The sequence below is a fragment of the Varroa destructor genome, unplaced genomic scaffold (assembly GCF_002443255.2).
Source record: "Varroa destructor unplaced genomic scaffold, Vdes_3.0 BEIS01000005.1, whole genome shotgun sequence".
Classification (NCBI taxonomy): domain Eukaryota; kingdom Metazoa; phylum Arthropoda; class Arachnida; order Mesostigmata; family Varroidae; genus Varroa; species Varroa destructor.
The window spans coordinates 15,994,008-16,012,615 of NW_019211458.1; the positions used below are offsets into that span (position 1 = coordinate 15,994,008).

At 40.8% G+C, this 18,608-nt stretch overlaps 1 protein-coding gene across 6 annotated transcripts; it reads left to right on the forward strand.

Moving 5' to 3' along the window:
* Positions 1–1,271: 1,271 nt before the first annotated feature.
* Positions 1,272–5,211, forward strand: LOC111251105 (uncharacterized). 6 transcript variants are annotated; one of them, XR_015328738.1, is made up of 3 exons: positions 1,272–1,531; positions 2,729–2,917; positions 4,783–5,211. XR_015328738.1 is itself a non-coding variant. In XM_022807405.2 (3 exons), the coding sequence occupies exons 2-3, from the start codon at positions 2,818–2,820 to the stop codon at positions 4,401–4,403; spliced, it is 1,131 nt and encodes a 376-aa protein (XP_022663140.1). In that variant the 5' UTR covers positions 1,272–1,531; positions 2,729–2,817; the 3' UTR covers positions 4,404–5,211. The 6 variants fall into 6 exon arrangements, 5 of the variants coding, with proteins under 5 accessions (XP_022663140.1, XP_022663141.1, XP_022663146.1 ...); XM_022807405.2 differs by having other exon boundaries at positions 3,373–5,211; XM_022807406.2 differs by having other exon boundaries at positions 2,732–2,917; positions 3,373–5,211.
* The last annotated feature ends 13,397 nt before the right edge of the window (positions 5,212–18,608 follow it).

The following is an 18,608-nucleotide window of genomic DNA, read 5'->3' on the forward strand; positions in this document are numbered from 1 at the left end:
GTGTTCAATCCAAAAGGGTTTCGTTTGGCGACTAGAGCGGTATTTAAAAATGGACTTTGAATACAACGGAGGAAAGGTTCCATCTAAGGGTATACGAAGATTTCTGATACAGGTGCGTGGCTTAAACTCCGGGAAGTTACCGTGACGATTGTCAATGGAAAGAGTAATCCTTAACTTTTAACAGTAAGTGCATAATGCGGTGACCACGATAAGTCAGGTATATGATGGCAAAATAAGGACGAAATTTTTATTTGTCCATAAATACGAATTAAATGCGCTTGATCGACTCAATCCGATGCTGTATAATCTGTTCCGTATGTTGTAGAAATTAATATGAATCACCGTGTAAATAGTAGCGATTTGGTGCTCCTTGGGTATGTGCTACTGCTTGAGTATTGCTTTTATATTATCTATTTGCGTTCGGAAAGGAACTTCAACTAGGGCCCAGCATCGTTATACTTTCGCTGAACGCACCTTTATCTAAAGCGTGACGGATAATTACTTTATTTCAAATTACTTATTACCCTGGCCGCTCAACAGATACTTTGAAATGAAAAACTGATAAAATTATTTTCTTCATTAAATTTTAGGCCACATTGAACTCAACGCTTTGCATCAGGTATCAAACAACCACTTGTACTCTTGGTAGTCCACAAGTTTCTTTCAAGATTTGTAATACATTGTGTATTTATTTTGTCCCCACATTGAGTAAATTCCATTGTCAGTCTATACCAAATTGGGCATTGGTAATGAAAAACTATCTTGTCCGATTTTCAACAATGTAGCACTGGATTTGGCAGTCTCATTTTTCATTGTTATACTTTGTTAACATTTAACCTGATTTTTACTATTGAATGTTGGTTCCGTTCAGCATATGATCTCTTATGATGAAAATTGGGTTTAAATTCAGCACTGAAAAAGGACCATGAATGCCAACGTTTTTCTTACAATTTAGATCGGTTCATAAGGTTTTAGTTCATTCAAACAAAAGAGGAGTCCCCTAACTGATCCTGTCCACTTGAAGTAACTCTAGAGGTGTTTCTTTCATATTTCCACATATATATCTAGCATTGCTTAAAAATATTTCGCACGCACTAATCAATTATGCAAATCTTTATTGGCCTCACCGAGCAGGCAGTGCTGCCAAAAATCGACCTTCTATTTGCTCGCTTTCAGTTTACAACATTTGTGCGTAACCATCGCATCAGCCTCGAGTTCATACATGAAAGTATCTAATCGGTAATGCTTGTTATCAGATGGTTGTCTGATAACCAAGAACGAAATAAGAACGAAGTTTGAGTGGTTCAGCTATTGGTTTCCAGCTACCTGGTCACTTATGGAGATCTGTTAGGTGTTTTCGTGCAAAATATTGCAAATACGTGGTAAATAAACGAAACACGTCCAACATAGCTTTGCCGAAGTTCCGATTTAACAAAGACAGTGGCCACAGGACTTTTCAACCGTCGAGCTCAATAGGGAACCTCGAATCATAATAGGATCTGATGTGCTACTCTGGTGTATCGCTCCAAAGGTATCTAGACTTAAATATGACCTCTTTGGTGACGGAACAATTTCGAAGTTTCGTTAGACTGCCTGGGCGGTTTCGCACTGACAAGAAGAAAATATTTAAGCAGGACATTGGGTTACGGTTCGGAGCCCGAGCGCGTCCAGTAGCTCGTTCACTAGGTCCTGCAACTTTTTTTTAATGGCAACTGTCAAAAACAGTGCGCGAAGTTGTATGGGATTTCGGCATTTTGTTACGATCGGTGGACCCGTACTCTAATCCATGCAGCGTCAATATTGGCTAGAATAGGATATACTCCTTGACGCACACTCGCCTTCGCCACTCCTCTTTCAGGAGTGTAAGTAAAGGCTCCTAGACTACAGTCTAGTTTAGCAAAGGTTAATTTTGCAGTATCGTCATTTATGAACAAAACACGTGCAGCACGTGGGTACTGGCTATACCAAAATGCGAAAGGAACAAAGCTTCCGGTCCTGCCTTATAACTGTAGTACAGTTAAGGTTGGCATTCGATGGGCCTCGTGAAAGTTTGATGCTTGTTCGAAATTTACCAACAGAGTGGTAAATTTCAGAAACGAACTATCGAAGTAAGGAGACCGCTACACAGGAAGCACACAATTACGGTAATTGGTTCCGACCTTGACTTCATAAGTTGAAGGCCTTGCCAATATACGAGTTGCTTTAGTTATTCTCTTCTAGAATAACTTAAGCTTATGGGGCTGACGTCATTTGGGCAAAATATGACACTATCGTAATTGATAGCCTCTGTCGTCTTTTTCCCCAACATTTATCTGCGAGTCGTAGTTTATGCGAGTCACAGTTGTTCCACTGTGTTGTGTAAGTGAACAAAAAAAAAAAGATATCGCTATAAGAAGGTTAATCCTGCACCTATTTCGACGTTGTTGTTCTGGGTTTTCCCGACCCGATTCTGCTGGCCGAACCGTTATAACATTTTTCAGGATGCACGAAACGTTTTTACGAGTACGGGATTCGGTTACTATTACAATCCATATCATTATCGTCTATACATGAACTAATCTTTACGCCGACCTTTAGTTTCCATTAGTGCATGAGGTTCTCAGTTAAGACAAAACTGTTCCTTTAGTAACACAAGTAGCTGGCATAATAGCATCAAGAATAAGAGATAAAATGTTTAGGCCTGTTTTGTATTTTGTTGTCGTCGTATTTCTGAATTTGTCTGCTGCAGTAGACAAATGCGCTGTTCTAGAATTACTGGATTTCACTTGCCATAATGCGATCTCACAATGCAAATACGGTTCACTGTAGAACAGTAAGATGGATTCACTTTGGGAGGACGTAAGCAGTTCTAGTAGTCGGAACGGAGATCAAGCAAGCGACAGTGGGTCTGAATCGTCCAAGATCTCATCAATTTCAGGTAGAGTTTAGTAAAGCCCATACGCCCCGCATCGTAACATATTATTTTCGCTGTGCCGTTGGTGAAGCCAACTGGTTGGAAATGTTTTATTACCAAGTAAGAGAGAACAATATAAATAGATAGATCAATTATATACGGGAATAGGTAACTGTTTAACCCAGTATCTGCAATATTGTATTAAGAAAAAAAACGCCGGTTTTTATTAGGCACTATTAGATTTGATCCGATTTGTTTTGTTAATGGCAGGAGTGTTTATATTATGTAACCCTTTTTAGCCGTCAAAGCGTACAGTGCTGTCCCGGTTCGGGTTTGCGGCTTTTGTTGGGGCTATACGCTGTTGTTTACCTGGAAAAAAAATTAAACGCACCTAACAGATTATAAGTCAATCGTGTAGGCACCTATTTAGCTTGGTGCACACATCGTCTAGCGTAACCTTCACACTCGCGGTGTTTCAGGAGTGTACTCGGATCTCTCCGATTTTGACTTTGACATTTTGGAGAACGAGGTGACTGTAAATCAAGACAAAGTACACGAATATGTAACAGTGGGCACTGAAGAAGTAGGATCATCCCCAGAGCCCGATTGGACAATATGTGATACCTCGCCACCTCCTGAATCAGTAACATGTGAGCAGGTTTCTGCCAGCGAACCTCGAAGCGCCCCCCGAGTGACATACTCCGATCGAAACACACATAATTTTGTCCCAGTTAACGTTAGTGAGCCGTTTTACAGTAGCTTAACAGCGACTGATGACATTGAAATCGAAGCCTCCACAAGCTTGTCTATACAAACAAACATAGAAGATACGGATTATCGATTCGTTCTACAACCGCAGGATTTGCGCGAGAATCCAGAACCATTACCGCGGACTGAAATGCCCGTACGCTTACCTGATATAGTCGATCAGGACGACAGTGGCGTCAGATCGCCTTGCAGTGAAGCGACCGCAGCAAAAGGCTCGCTAAAATCGCTTGACCAGTACTGCGCGCAAACAGCGATCGAAGAGAATTGCTTCAAGCGACCCCCGAAAAAAACAAAGGCTTTGCTAAAGCGTCATAAATTATCCAAGCATAGTAAAAAGAAAGGTGAAAAACATCTTGTTAGCAATGACTTCGATTGGGATTCACAAATGACAGAAACCTGCCGTCATATGAAATCTTACGCTGAGTTAGCACCTCAGACAGAGTGTAGAACACGAGACTTTGCTTCGGGTGATACCACAGCGACATCTCGACGCAGTGGTAAAAAGAAGATTAGAAGTTGTCTGAAAGAGTTCGGTGCTTCAGTGGAAGGCGAGCACTTTGATGTGATGCGTCTGCATTCTTGGACTACACGACAAGAACTAGAGGAAGCAGTTCAAGACCATATGGATTTTGTCGTAAGACTTCGCAGACAGCAAGAGAACGATAGGCCCTATTCTGCAGAAAACGCTCTTCAACAGTTGCGGAGCCTCGGCGTAATTATTCCGGCTGGACGAGGACGGTAGCCTAATTAGCAGGCCTGTATAGGCCTATGAACTTTGTATGAAAAGGCCTGGTAGAATTACGGCTCTTCTAAGTAGCGGCTCGATTTTTTTTATTGTAAACATTTCATATTATCTGTGGATAGCATTAGCCTCAAGTGGCTTTACTTGAAAAGCCAGTTCCCAGATGTGTATAGCAATAAAGTAGTGACCCTGTAGACAATAATCATCTACAGATATCATTGAATATTTTTCGTACGCTTGACTTTTATAGTGAGCGATGGAGAGAAATCAAACGACTTTTCTTTTTACCTTGCCAGACTAACCAGTACAAGGGTGAATGTAATGTTGATATTAACATAGCTGTTTTTGGGTGAATCTCTCGTTCACGTGTCTGCTAAAGATGTTAGTAGCCAACTGAGTACTAGACGTATGATCGGAGAGGTTGCGATCGGACACCTGTCGTCGTGATCAGAGGCAAAGTATAAGATGTAAACGTAGGAGATGAATGGAAGACGACCTGAGCAAGCTAAAAAGAGGAGATCGGCAAAACGCAAATTTCTACTACATGTATATATATCAAAGCACCGAGTAAATGCTTTTTTTTTTTAAAGCAAAGCTGTAATTTTCATATGACGTCGTTTCAAGTCGAATGTTGGAATTACGTTTGCCGCAATTCGACAAAGATATAGCCGACAAGATGTGACACGCAGACTCTTATAGACTCTGAAGCCTATATAGTCCTTGAACACGTTAAATACTCAACCACCGCCTCAAAATTTAAGCTAGTCTAACAAATAAAGTTGACTAAATTTTTTTTATTAAAATTGTTTATCTGATACTTTATTAACAACATAATACACAATAAATATGGCAGCACGGGGCTCGTCCTTCCAACGCATGATACGCATGTCAAACGTCCCTGTTCCATCATTGATCCTGGTAATTGAACTACCCCCTGATGCGGCAATCCGAATTTACATAATATATAGATTCATCGAGGTCTGGGTGGCATATTTCCCTAGTTTTTTTGCGTCTAAAGGACACGAGCTTATCTCGGATCTGTCTTAGTGTGGACTGCCGCTGCGGCATGAGCGGATTAACCCAAACATAAAGAATACAACAGTTCCTGTTATTGTTATATACTCACTACCCCGTAATACTACAGTGGTAACGTAGTGGCCTGCTAAACTTCATGGTCGTTCGATGTAGCGTGGACACGCGATGAAACAGCGCCCGTTTTCACTGCTAACGCGTATGTGCACTATTAAGAACTTGCACTGCGGTTCGCGTAGGCTATATAAAATCCCGGAAGTGACCTACTGCTAGTTAACTAATAAACAGTGTTAAAAACAGCATAAAAGGACCCAGCTAGGTGCGGTTCTAACAGGCTGTGTTGCTCAGGCTTAGCGATATCGACATGAATTAGAATTAGTGGTTCAACTAAGCCTAAAAGCCTTTCATCGTTCACAAACATTTCGTCTTTGGTACATAATTATGTTGACTGCTGGGAAACTTTTGCCCTGGAATCGATTGAGCACTGCTGCAAATGACTTGTTGTTAAAAGCGTCAATATAATTATACCTTTTTACATTTTGCTTGTGTCTACGCTCACCCTTGTTATCGACACACTATTGCTAGCGTTGTTCTCCTGGGCTTATCTGAGGAAATCTTTTGTTTTTAAGACATACAAAAAGCAGAGCACTCAAGATTTCTTGAGGCCTTCAATGCGTATTTTATCAGAGTTCACAGTTTTCGATTCTACACGCCCATCTGCATCGGTAGAATTCTCACCTCGTTATTGTCGCGATATCAATAGTTTGTTCTTTAAACCAAACTCTAACGCCAACAACTAACAAGTATAATTCGAGATTTTATCCAATTTAGTCATTTCACGTGACCTCAAATCCGTATATGTCCACTGTATATTTACCGACAGCTCAATCTGTTATTTTCCAATGTTGAGTTAAAATAATTAGATTTAGCTTATGGAACATAAAGGGAGAGTGAGAACAGAGCGTTACTTGTTGCCGATGATGTTCGCCTGTGTGATCATGGAGCTAATTTTTTTTCCATTCGTTGCGTTCGGGCTACATTTTGGAAGGAGCATTATGAGGCTCAACGTCGTCCCCTAACCGAATAGTGTCCTTTTTTGCCTATAGAGGAGGCGGGTATTTTTATATCCACCGAAAACCCGCAAAAACTCAACCCACTTAACCCCTATGTTTATATACTAAAATCGATGTTTTCACGCTCAGTAACGGTGCGTAAGCGGCGGCCTTCCTTAAGATGGAGGCACTTGAATTACAGTGCTATCGTCGCCATATCGTTGCTGAATGACAGTGGTCACGAGAACGCTTGTATATGTTTCAATATGCTCTGCAGGTAGCGCGATATATTAGCGCTCAATTGGTTTTTCCAGCACGGTCCCGAACTCTGTCAACAGAGTGATCTTTTTCTATCTATCACAAACCAGTAGCAAATCAAATTACGTAGAGAGGTTTTTGTGACGCAGTTTTATTTACGGTGGTGAACTATAGTTGGCCGGCCAGATTTGCGTAAAACTAGTTTTTCTTTTTTTACCAAATGATATTTTTTTATAGACATGGATTTTGGAGAATATAACACGATACCATCAAATAATATGATGACCATTAATACTTCATATGAGGTATGAGAATAATGAATAGTTCGCTGCGATTTTTCCGAGTATAATTATCACTGTACTGCTGCACTAATGGGAAGAACGCTACAGGATCGGCATGCTGTATGTATATTCTGTATATACAGTATGCCGAACGTACAAGCGTTCTTCGTTCATTATCAATAGTTTGTCTCATTGAAACAAACTTGCTACACGCATGCAACAAGTCTCTTTGTTAATCTATGTGGATTATTATTAAGGTTGCTATCTGACAGGTATTTACTTATACTGATCATTATTGTTACTACAAGAAGATACATCCTATGAACATAGACAAGCTACTAGACAAAGTGCATGCTGTACGGACCGAGATAAGCTGAGTTTTTGTGGATTTTTTTTTGGCAAATAAGTTATTTTTAGCAACTGATATATCTTCCCTTACGTATAGACGCGTATACTGACGCATATCGAAACCAGCCGTCTATCAATGCGAGAAGATGGCCATCAGCGCTGCCTAGAAAAAGTGTTAGCATATTTCTAACGTTTATATGAAGGTCCAGCGTACACAGGTGTTCAAACTAAATTAATTATACAAAACTACATTTATCTAGAGTTCACTCTCGGGCCAACTTTATCCACCAGCTCTATTTATTAGGGCTGGTAGTGTCTATCTAAATAGGGTCCGTTTGTGAAATCACTTTTTCGGCTTATTTTTTAGGAGCGTATGTGCAAAAGTTATACCTGCTGTGTCTTTCGGTGCAAATTTTTCTCCAAAGTTAGTTCTTAAAGCCAAATAACACACCTTTCTTCAAGGAGGATCTATGCAGAAGACGTCGACGTTTGTACCGATCAAAAGCTCGCCGTAAAACGAAACTAGATAACCTTATGTGCTTACCCGTTACACGTTAAACAATAGGGCAAAAACGTCGACAGCGACGTTCCTGGCGGCATTGTAAAGGTCTTCATGCAATTTTTTTTCCACAAATTATTCACCTGACCGAACAGTATCCTTTTTTACGATGAAGTCCAGGTAGAGGGAATTTTTCATGTTACCAATTGAAAGCAAGCGTTTAGCAACGTGATGGCGACGGCCAGCAGCGTTGTTGTAGGGCTAGCACCACCGAATTGTAGGAATTAGCCAAAAGCACACTATCTAGAGTTAGCTAGCCAGACCGACCTTAGTTTTTTTTTATTTATTAACATTTGTGGTCGGCGCATACAACGACATTTGCCCGACGTGTTCGAGACGTCTCATGGATTTTCGCTATCTAAAAAGTGTTTAAAGGAATGTATTTTATTAACTAGATGCTTTCATTTCTCTCTTTCTCTCATCTCTTAACTGGATTTTTTCGAATTATTCGAAGTTTTGCTAGCTAGATTTCGATCTTAATTACCTCAAGACGTATCCACGGTAAGGCTGTTACTATAACTGCATCCAGTAGCTTTTCTTATACAACTCCAAGGAAGCACGCTATAACGATTTCCAGAAAACCGGTTTTTTTTTTCTTAAAATAAAAAAGCCGTTTCAAATAACATGAACAGGCCTATCAAAGTTAGCGTCTTGATCTCGCGGACAGCAATAGCGAAAGTAGATTGAGAACATAAAAGATGTGTCGCGAACTCATCTACTCGATCGACTCATCGACTTGCCTTTATACCGCTTTCACAAAGCCTTAGCATCTCTAACAGGAAAAAAAAACTACGAAAAAAAGGAACTATTTTTTTTTTAGTGTGTGTAGTGTTTTCTTTGTTTGAATGTTGGATAAAAACGAACGAACTATAAGTTTAAGTTGTCCCGTAACGTTTGGCTGGATAACCTTGGACTTTACTACTACTTACTACTACTACTTACTTACTTACTTACTTACTACTACTACTACTACTACTTCTTACTACTACTACTACTACTTACGTATGGCAACACGTACTTTTCATACGAAGCCTCTTCCAAACAAACAAGGTGGCCCATGATTTGGTATCTTGGGCTTTGACAGTTATCCTGCCTCTGCAAATCCGGGACTCGTGAAAAGCTGAGTGGTGATACTGTCCTCGGTAGAACCTCAGCCGTCGTCACCGAGATACTATTAACATCACTGAAGGGAAACAGGGTTGTTGAGCTCAATTGCTGCCGCATAATCTGTTTCGGAACTGGTTGTCGACATCATTATAGCTTTCCAATATTGTCACAGTTGTTGTTGTTGTCGCTATTTGTGGTAAGTTGTTCGAGGCGTTCTTCCATGAGCTTTTTCGCGCCTGCTGTTCTGTATAGGTGAAATCAGTGTAGAGGAATTGGCAAAGGGACAATATGCTTGATTTCCCCTAGGAAATGCCAAACAACAACGCTACCTAGCCAAAGGTAGCGGAGCCGAAGTAGGCTGTGACAGTTTAGCGATTGTTGCTTGATTTCAACTGAGCAATCTAGAGACCGTTGAGATTTACTTCGTTTCACATTTATCCCGAGCGGTAACGATTAGATGACGTGGAACGTTCATTTATTTTGAAAGCCGATGTAAATTAACGTAATAACAGAATGAAAAACTCTTGTCGTCTTCGTTCTGTCAATTCTCCGAGTTTTATCAGCAAAGCTGCTCTGGCCTACAGCGGATTCAGCATTATGGCTAAGATGTATTCTATTGCGTCCCTCTAATCGCTGTCCCAAATACACTTTGCTTAAATCAGTATAATACGTCTTATTTTAGAAAAATGGCAAGCCTCCACAAATTGTTTACAAGATAGATTGTAGAAGCTGAATATGTTCAGGTGTTTCGAGGAACGGATTCGGTTAAATTCGTTCGAGTTTGGAGTGCCCGTGACGGCCAGTCGAGATGAGTGGTCCGTGCGGCGTAGTCCATTAGTTTCCACAAAGTGACAGCCACGCAGTTGAAGTCAGTATACGTAGCCTCTTACCGACAAGGAATGGTCTACATCGGCTTGTGGTTGCCATTTTCAGTTTGCTAAGAGTGCACGCAACGAGGCATACTGATCGAAGACGTTTCTTGCGTGGAGAAAAGATATTAAAAAGGGGACGGGGTGGCAGGGATTAAGCCGTCGTCGAATCAACTTCTGTGAGTATCTTATCGGAACACCATTTCTGTCGAGAAAAGAAACTGCTGCAACGCAACGAACAACGAAAAATATAAGATCGATTTAGGAATCCTTTCAGATTTCGAAATAGTGCGACGACAGCGTCGTTGTTATTTAGAGTCGTCGAGTCTTGGTCGCTAGTCTTAATCAAGCCTCAATGCACCGTAGCACCCGGCGTGGCAGAACATACGTACAACAATGATGATTATTGGTGTATACGCACGCTTTAGAATCGATTGTCCGCAAAAATTCAGACGGACTACTATGGGAATTGGCTAGCTATTAATATTTGGTGTCCAGCTTAACCGTATTATTTGTTTACAATCAAATGTGTCGACAGCGCTATCAGATACCGGTACTTCCGTGCTGCATGAACTGTTTTACAGTGAATACAGAGTTAAAAAAAAGGTCGCTATCACGTTTACCCTATTCCAAATATACTCCGTACTTTATCGACGAAAAAAACTTGAGGCCTTCTAAGCACACGCTACGGATACCTATGCCGTCACCAACGATACTGGGAGCGAAAGCTTGTAAAAAGCGTAGCTCTACCGAAAAATAAATGCGGCAACTAAATTGAAATCACGGATCACATCTCTATAAGAAGTGTAGACATTTACCCGGAACCAGTTCTTTCAACATGCTAACTAACGATACTCTATCCGCTGATACGTATGGTAATTCAATACGACAAACGTTTTGAAGTTAATTAGAGGACTGCGCCTGTTTATAGCGGCGTCAAATCAAGGCTTGTAGCTGAACACCTAAATATTTGATCTAAGTCTTCTAGCGCTTAAGAGTCGCTTTCAACAATTCTTGGCGGAATCTCACGACTTCGTTGAAGTGATCACCCGACCCGGCCTATCCAGTAGTTCTGTTCTTTTTTTTATCCACATCAACGGTGTGCCAGTTATGGTGCCCGTCTACTAAAAAAAAACGGGGTGTATTAAGCTAAGATTGCATTTGTTGTTGTTGTCATAGAATAAATGCAGGCTTCTGCGCTACTACGCAGACATTTACGTCGTAATTCGATTTGAGCGATATAATAAACAGTCCACAGTACCAGATACTCAAGCACAGATTCTGCCAACGACCTTTCTCGTTAAGAACGAACGGCAATGTCCTATCCACCTGAAGACTCTCTCGGTTACTTATAATTCCGTTATTGCTGCTTTTATTGTCAATGTTGAATACGACTCATTTTATCGCAAAATGCATATATCACGTCTTCGTCGATAAATTTTCCGGTGAGGGATGTTGCCAGCCGCAGTGTCCGCTCTTAGAGGGACCTCACTGGGTGGTCCGATAGGGGCAAATCGAAGGTCTGCGTTTTTTTTTGCTTGCTTGCTTCCATCGTATGCTCCTTGATAAATATGGGACTGATACGTTGTATCTGAATGTTTTTAGCAAGCAATTATACCTGTGGTTAATCCGCTACGTACGGCTTAAATTGTTTGCTCGAGTAATACTGTTTTGCCTAGAACGGTTCAACTAGCTACAGCAGCGGGCTGCAATAAACATATTTACAATTAAAGACACAAAAAACAATTAAACATAGTGACGTGTGCAGCATTCCTGTCCGTCTCTGCAGTTCAAATATCGGCTTTCCGATTCGAGAAGTTATTGAAAAAAGGAAAAAACTACGTTTTAACAAGCTGTCGTCCTATACGAAATTATCTCTGTTCAATCAAGTGTCGAATATGACGTGTAATCCGAAAGCTTAGAATCGGCCTTAGACGTTCCGGTAGAAATTACGTGGAATTTCAAGCTCCTATATTTAATTGTTCTATAATCTGCAAGACTCATCTATTACTAGCATTGCATTGCAATATTTAGGTCAATGCCGAGATTTCTTAGGACAAGCATAGCAGCTATATTATAAACATTGGACATACAATATGTTTCAATCGTTCTCACGGCGGTACGAAATTGTGCGCAATCGATACGGTCGAACTGATCACTGTTTCCATTTAACCGTTATTACCGCTGTCGCAGAACACCTAATCTTTTCTTAAAAAGATAAAAATGTACGCAAAAATAATTTGTTCTTTATGTGACTTGGTCTATGCACAAAAACTCATAGCATAATCTATTCAAAATCCCAGTTTATTTAACAAGCTTTTTTCCACAATTTTTCAGTAGCTCCGCTGACTACAAATAGCTCTTTTTTACGACAGGGTTTTGTACGACTATTTAGCATTGTTTCAAGACATCAAAGTCATAACTCTTTTATTCATCTGTATTCGACTCATCTTCGACGAAGGAAACGCTCGTCTCTTGGCGTCTACTAAAAGTTACAAACAAATTGTTAAAGAGGTGTTGCTGGATGAAGTTACCGGCGCATCATCAGCAGCTTCGAACAAAAAACTTCGACCCTGTCCTTTCGACATTGATGACGGTTGAGCCGCATAAAATTAGCATTCATACTGAACAGCAGCGTGTCAAGGTTGCCTTTATTTTTAGTTGTAAATTAACGATTCATCCACCTGGGCAAGAAGGAAAGCAAACGGCCCCTCGTAAGTGGATAGCCGCCTTTGTGATGGCGTGATTCGGAGTGTGGCGCAGATAGTAGGCCTCGAAAACATCTTTAGAAATGCAAACTGCATGCCATCAAGTTGATTGTGAGGGGGCAAGCCGCCCATAACTGCGGCCCGTGGGGGTCGCATCGGTCTGCACGAAGCTTGATTGTCCCAAAAAAATTGTCCTTAGGATAAATTTGATTTTTCGTTGTCGTTTCGGTTGATTCCGGGATCTAAAGATAAAACGGACCCTAGGTCTATGATCTGAATCACTGTTTTAGTTCCATTACGAAGGTGAGTCCATGGACACTGAAAACGTGAGTGATCTATGTCGTTCAAGCTAGAATTGCTCTAGAAACGTTTCAGCCATGTTGGGTTTCTTAGCTTAGTAAGTGCGGCCAAATTAGCTACAGAAGTACAGTTATGATATTAAACTTGCATATATCTACCCAATAGGAGCAAAAGTGGGTTTCCGAAAGCACAGTACGTTTTCTGCTGCAGAATCTAATATTGCACATAACGAGCTTCGGGCAACAGTTGATACTTTCTGAGCAATGTCCGCGTTTTCGCGTTATGCGCTGTATTAGTCTTACGAACGGCCTAGTATCTGAACGTTCAACGTTCTGTCTTGGATACGGTGGACCAATCTCAATGTATCATCAGCGAACCACAAGGTGACTAACTTAAAATAATCTAAAATCGGAACTGTTGAAGGCTAATTGAACACTCAAGCAAACACCACAGAATTGGCAAAATAGTGATAGTTTGATAAATAATGATAGTGAGAGCAAGAGAAGCCGTAACAACAACAAAGAGCAGAAGGGAAACAACAAAGATAATATATAGGGATAGTGAAGCACGCTAATAGGACAATTCTTAACCTGATTCAACGACGAGCTCAAGCTAGGCGACTTAGAATATTTTACGTTTGACGTCATTAAAAAAAAAAGAGAGAGAACGGAGAGAAAAAAGGATCTTTTTAGCAGCAACAAATGTTTAGAAATATTTCCCCTACCGTATAGTGAGAAAGAAACAATTTTCTTCGACAGTTATTTCAACAAGTGTCGAAGCTTGTTAGACATCTCATAGCACAATGGCTCAGTTCACTTCCTGATGTTGTGTAGGGTCGAAGTCGTCCATGCTCTTTGCTCTAGGAAATGATTAAACAATTCTAAGAAATATCGATGTTTTCGCTTTTTTTTTTACCGGCCTGTCCAATGAACCTAATCTAGGTGCATATCAGTTTCTCCTTTGTATAGCAAAACAGAGGTAAAAGGTTGAAGGTTGCATAGTGGACGCTCAGGTGCGACACGAATACGCAATATGGAAACAGGATTGAGACAGAGAAAGGATGCCACAGTGGGTTAACCGAATAGAGACCAATAAACACTTCTAACAAAATAACATTCAGGACGGTCGAATTGTATACCGCTATGCTTTAAAGACTGAAGCTTGCCACGGGTGCGTTGGTTTAACCGCTTACGACGAACCCGAGTTCGAGCTGGGTTCGCTTCAGAACAGACTACGAAAGATCTGTGTTGAATAACGTTTGGTGTGCATATGGATGGTGCGAGTCGATGCGTTCACCGACGTGTGCAATGGTGGGTAACGATACCGGCATATGACATTATATATATATATATGCAAAAATAAGTCGACTTTGTATTCATTCGGTTAACAGACTAACCGATTGACTCAAACCAACTATGGCCGTAACCGGCCAACGAAGTCGGTGATGTAAAATCCTGAGAGGATTACAACCAAAATCCAGACTTGCAAACTATGGTTAGGCCAGGTTTCCATATGAGCTCAAATGAGCTCAGGTATAAGAGCACAAAAGTTACGTCCTGAATCCGGTAAGGTGGAGGCTACTTCTATATTAGATTGAGTAGAAAGAAATGTTTCAAGGTTCACGTCGGAATGCCGCTAAATGTCTCATCAGACAACTGGCTTCCGGCACGAAACGACAATGTTTATGCTCGCATTAGAACTTAGATGACCAAGTATATCGCAGGTATAGCTGATAGGCTCGTGGCCTACTACACCATCACAGTATTTACTACAACATTAAAGGCCTGAATTAGTGAAAACAATCAATGCAACGGTGAAGTCTTCCGGTCTACAAGTAATAATAGCTGTGGTGAAGATACGTCCGACGGAATATCTAACGGCCGAATATTCAAAACAGTTGATCATATTAGTCGAAAGCGCAAAACAGATGGCTACAAACCATTTGCCCCTTTCCGCTAATAACAAAATTTAACTCTGCTGTTTCATTTCTTTGGCGGGTAGCCTGCCCAATTGGTGGCCGGGCCCGTTACCGCTCGGCAGGACAAAGCCTATAAAGCCGATTCAAAAGCTCAAGCAATTCATAAATTGGGCCTATTGATGAGACAGTGTCTCGAGTTCAGAGGTGACCCCATGTGGCACTTCCTGTGTGGACCGGTGTTTAGGTGGAACGCAAAAATACATGGGAAAATTTTTGAGCTGAAGCCGTATTACTGTCTAACATCAGCACAAGGGTTAATTGTATGCCCGCTTAAAAATTTTTAATTCGAAGGACTTCTTTGGCTTAGCCGAGCTCCACAAGCATTTTTCTAGGTTAACGAATGGCCGGTATTGTGCCATACTGCAGTATGGCACAATATATCCTGGAAAAGTATAATGCCGCTTCAGCATGCCATTCGAACATGACATTAATCGTGGCCTATTAACGGTGATACGGCATGCCTCCTTTAGCCGCCACATGCAGTCACAACCAAATACTCGTACAGGTTGAATATGTACCAGTTATTTTTTGAGCGAATATAAACTCTTCACACTTGTAAAAGTTCAGGTTTATTCATTTAATATCGTAAAACAGCCATATATAACTTGCTAAGCTCCACTTTGGATAGGTTATTTGGCCATATTGGGGCTTGAATCAGTAGTGCCACAACGGTAAGCCGCAATATCGTTTAGATGCTGATCGATTAAAGTTGTAAAAACAAAGTTTTGTCCGTGTGGAGGTCATTGCTGCTTGGACAAAGTAAGGCTCAATAAGTGCTCACCGTTCAGTGTTTCGACCACACAAGCCAATTTGTACTGCCAGATATTACTGAAGTGTCTTAGTTATGCTATGCCTTCTTCTGAAGGTAAGCAAAATTTGTACGGAAGCGTCGACGCGGAGTAACTTCCTATTTCCGTCTAATCAAGATCATAACTCAACAGTGAAGTTATTTAATAGTTAGACTGATCGTCTTTTCTTCTAACTGCTGTTAAGAAAGGCAGCTTGCACAGGCCTTGTGCACACTCGATAATTATCGATCGTTTTTAAGTAACATACGACAACGGTTGATTAAGTCCATTTTACCGCTAGGTGACAGGTAACCACTGTTGTCCTAATTCGGTAACGAGTGTGAATTCTCGTTAGTATTTACGCTTCTTTAACGTACTAACACAACTTGAGACTAAGCTGTACTTCTTAACGGGAGAACTTTTTTCTCTAGCGATCGAAGCAAAACCATACCAAGCGTACGACCGTAACTGTATTGTTTCGCATATAGCCGAATCAGTCTTGCTTTCGTGCCTAACTTAGTAAAAAAAAAAAGCTTCGACTTGCAACTTCCGACTGTGGAATGTCTTCGAACCCCATTACGGAAGCTGTGAGACAAGCGACCTTGCTCCCATAGTCGCGCAACATGTTGTCCAGTTCTCACGCTGGTGAGAGAGATCTCCTTAAAAATGTTCTGCATCGATGTCCATACTCGAACACGCGTCGTATAGAATTCTGGCTTTTAGCACCGCTCCTATCACCTTCTCAGCCCTTAGTGGCATGTGTTGTTGTTGATAATAATAAAGGACAGTTAGTTCTGTATGACTAATTGAATGTATGCTTGTCTAGCTATACGTCTTCCGTTGTTAGTTCTCTCCTCCCGTGCTACTGAAATGTAACTAAGCTGGATGTTCTACAACTCCTAGACGCAAGTGGTCCTAAAAGCTCAGAAGGTACACAACAGGGCACAGCTCCGTTAGGTTCATTATTATTGTTGTTGTTGTTGCGCTCCTTGTTACGACCAGCGTCAAAGAAAACATTGCGAGAAACGGAATGTACACGTCATGCTGCATATTCATACTACCAAGTATTTTATATAAGTTTATAATAGTAAGTGTGTCATGTATCGCAGGCACTGATATCACATATGTCAAATATTGGCTTGGATCGTTATAGATGCTAGTTTGTGAAGAGTGGATTTACAAGAAGCGCTTACGGATACGTTGTGCGAGCGGGTCAAGTATATCCTTCTGTCTGCTTCGAATTATCACCATATTGGTTATCAGCATCGGAATGATATGGGATTTTGTGTATGGTGCCGAAATCGCTTAAATATAACAAACGGCAATATCTTCAAAGCAATACTACTCTTTATTAGATATGTACATCGGCCATTTCGATTACTCGAAACAAACAATATGACCGCACATGACTTACCGACGAGCTCGTACACATTTGCGAAAGTATAGCTTTTATTCTTTTCGAAATTATCTTGCACCGGCTGGTGTTGTCACAAAGGGTAAAGGGCATTAGACATTGTGGACCCGCATGCCTTGATCGACTGGCACAAAATACATAGAAAAATCCAAACCTATATCACTAGATAGCAAAATGATCTTCGAAAATATAATATCGCCTACGACGTATCTTGTTTTTGTCAATATGGAAATGTCGTGTCGGACCATAATATCAAATCGATTCCGAAGCCCGACCTATACGAATATGGACGCGCGTCAATATATTTAACAATTTAAACGAACGAAGCACCGGCACATACAGACGAAAACTTAACGGCAAAACGCATCTATCTCATTGGTAGTTTGCTTCTTTATAGTGAAATTGACCGACCTGCGTCGACTCGACACCTCTTTATGCCTCCACGAGGCTGGTAAGGGTGCAGCTTACCAATTCAGTAGCATCGCTTAATATTGTGGTTATCCTACCAATATTAATATGACAGTGAGTAACAGAGACGTACGAGCACAGGCAGAAATCTAATGAAAAGCTCCTTTTGCTTGCGATGCGGAACGAGGAAAGGGGCAGGAAGGGAGAAAAGGGCGATTTTACTCTGACAGCGTATTCCGCCAGCGTTGCCGGCTGCGGAACATGCTCTGATTTGTATTGTTCCCTGTTGTCTGCTTCTTCTCGGAGGAAATGAATCCTTATATATTCTAACCTCGAATCTAGTCCTGCTCAATGCAAGGACGATCGCATGTACACGGAACGGTTCGTACGTATTTGAGAACACGTCGGCGTATTCTGTTGAGCAGAGCTAACTGTCAGCTAAAAATGGCTAGTTAACGAATTTTAGCCGACAAACCTGTGAAATTTGTTTGTTGTCACAATATTTTCGTCACGCTATCGATGATGCAGTTGGATCCAATCGGTCCAATCGGTGATACGGTAACATTTTGTCGTCGAATTGATTTGTATAGAGATGACCACTGGGTTCAGATCGAATAGAGAAAATAGCGTCGCACAAATAGGCATAAGCTTAATCGTATATAATATATAAGAAGGTATGCATAATTTTTACAGCATAAATTAACCTTCAACAGTAAAAGAGAGCAGATCGAGATTAAAACCAGTATATATAAAGGATCCTGCGAAGAATGGTAAATATAATCACTGTATATTCTATTCGGCAAGCAATGGGCTACCCAGGCGCAAACCTGATGCAAACTTCTATTTGAAAGTAAAGTAAGCTGTTAATCAACTAGGGCCTCAGGTTTACTACTACTACTACTACCTATCATAGGGGTACCCGTTTTGTTTATTTATTTTTTTCTTGTTATATAAAGCAGTATACGAACCAGTAGTCAGAATCATCTCTTTTTTTATAGCATTAAGAACTTGCCTTTACTAAAACTTTATTCATAGTAGATGTTGCTTAATTTCATGGGGATTTTTCCAACAGATCTATGAAATTGCATGGCAAATATAAAAAG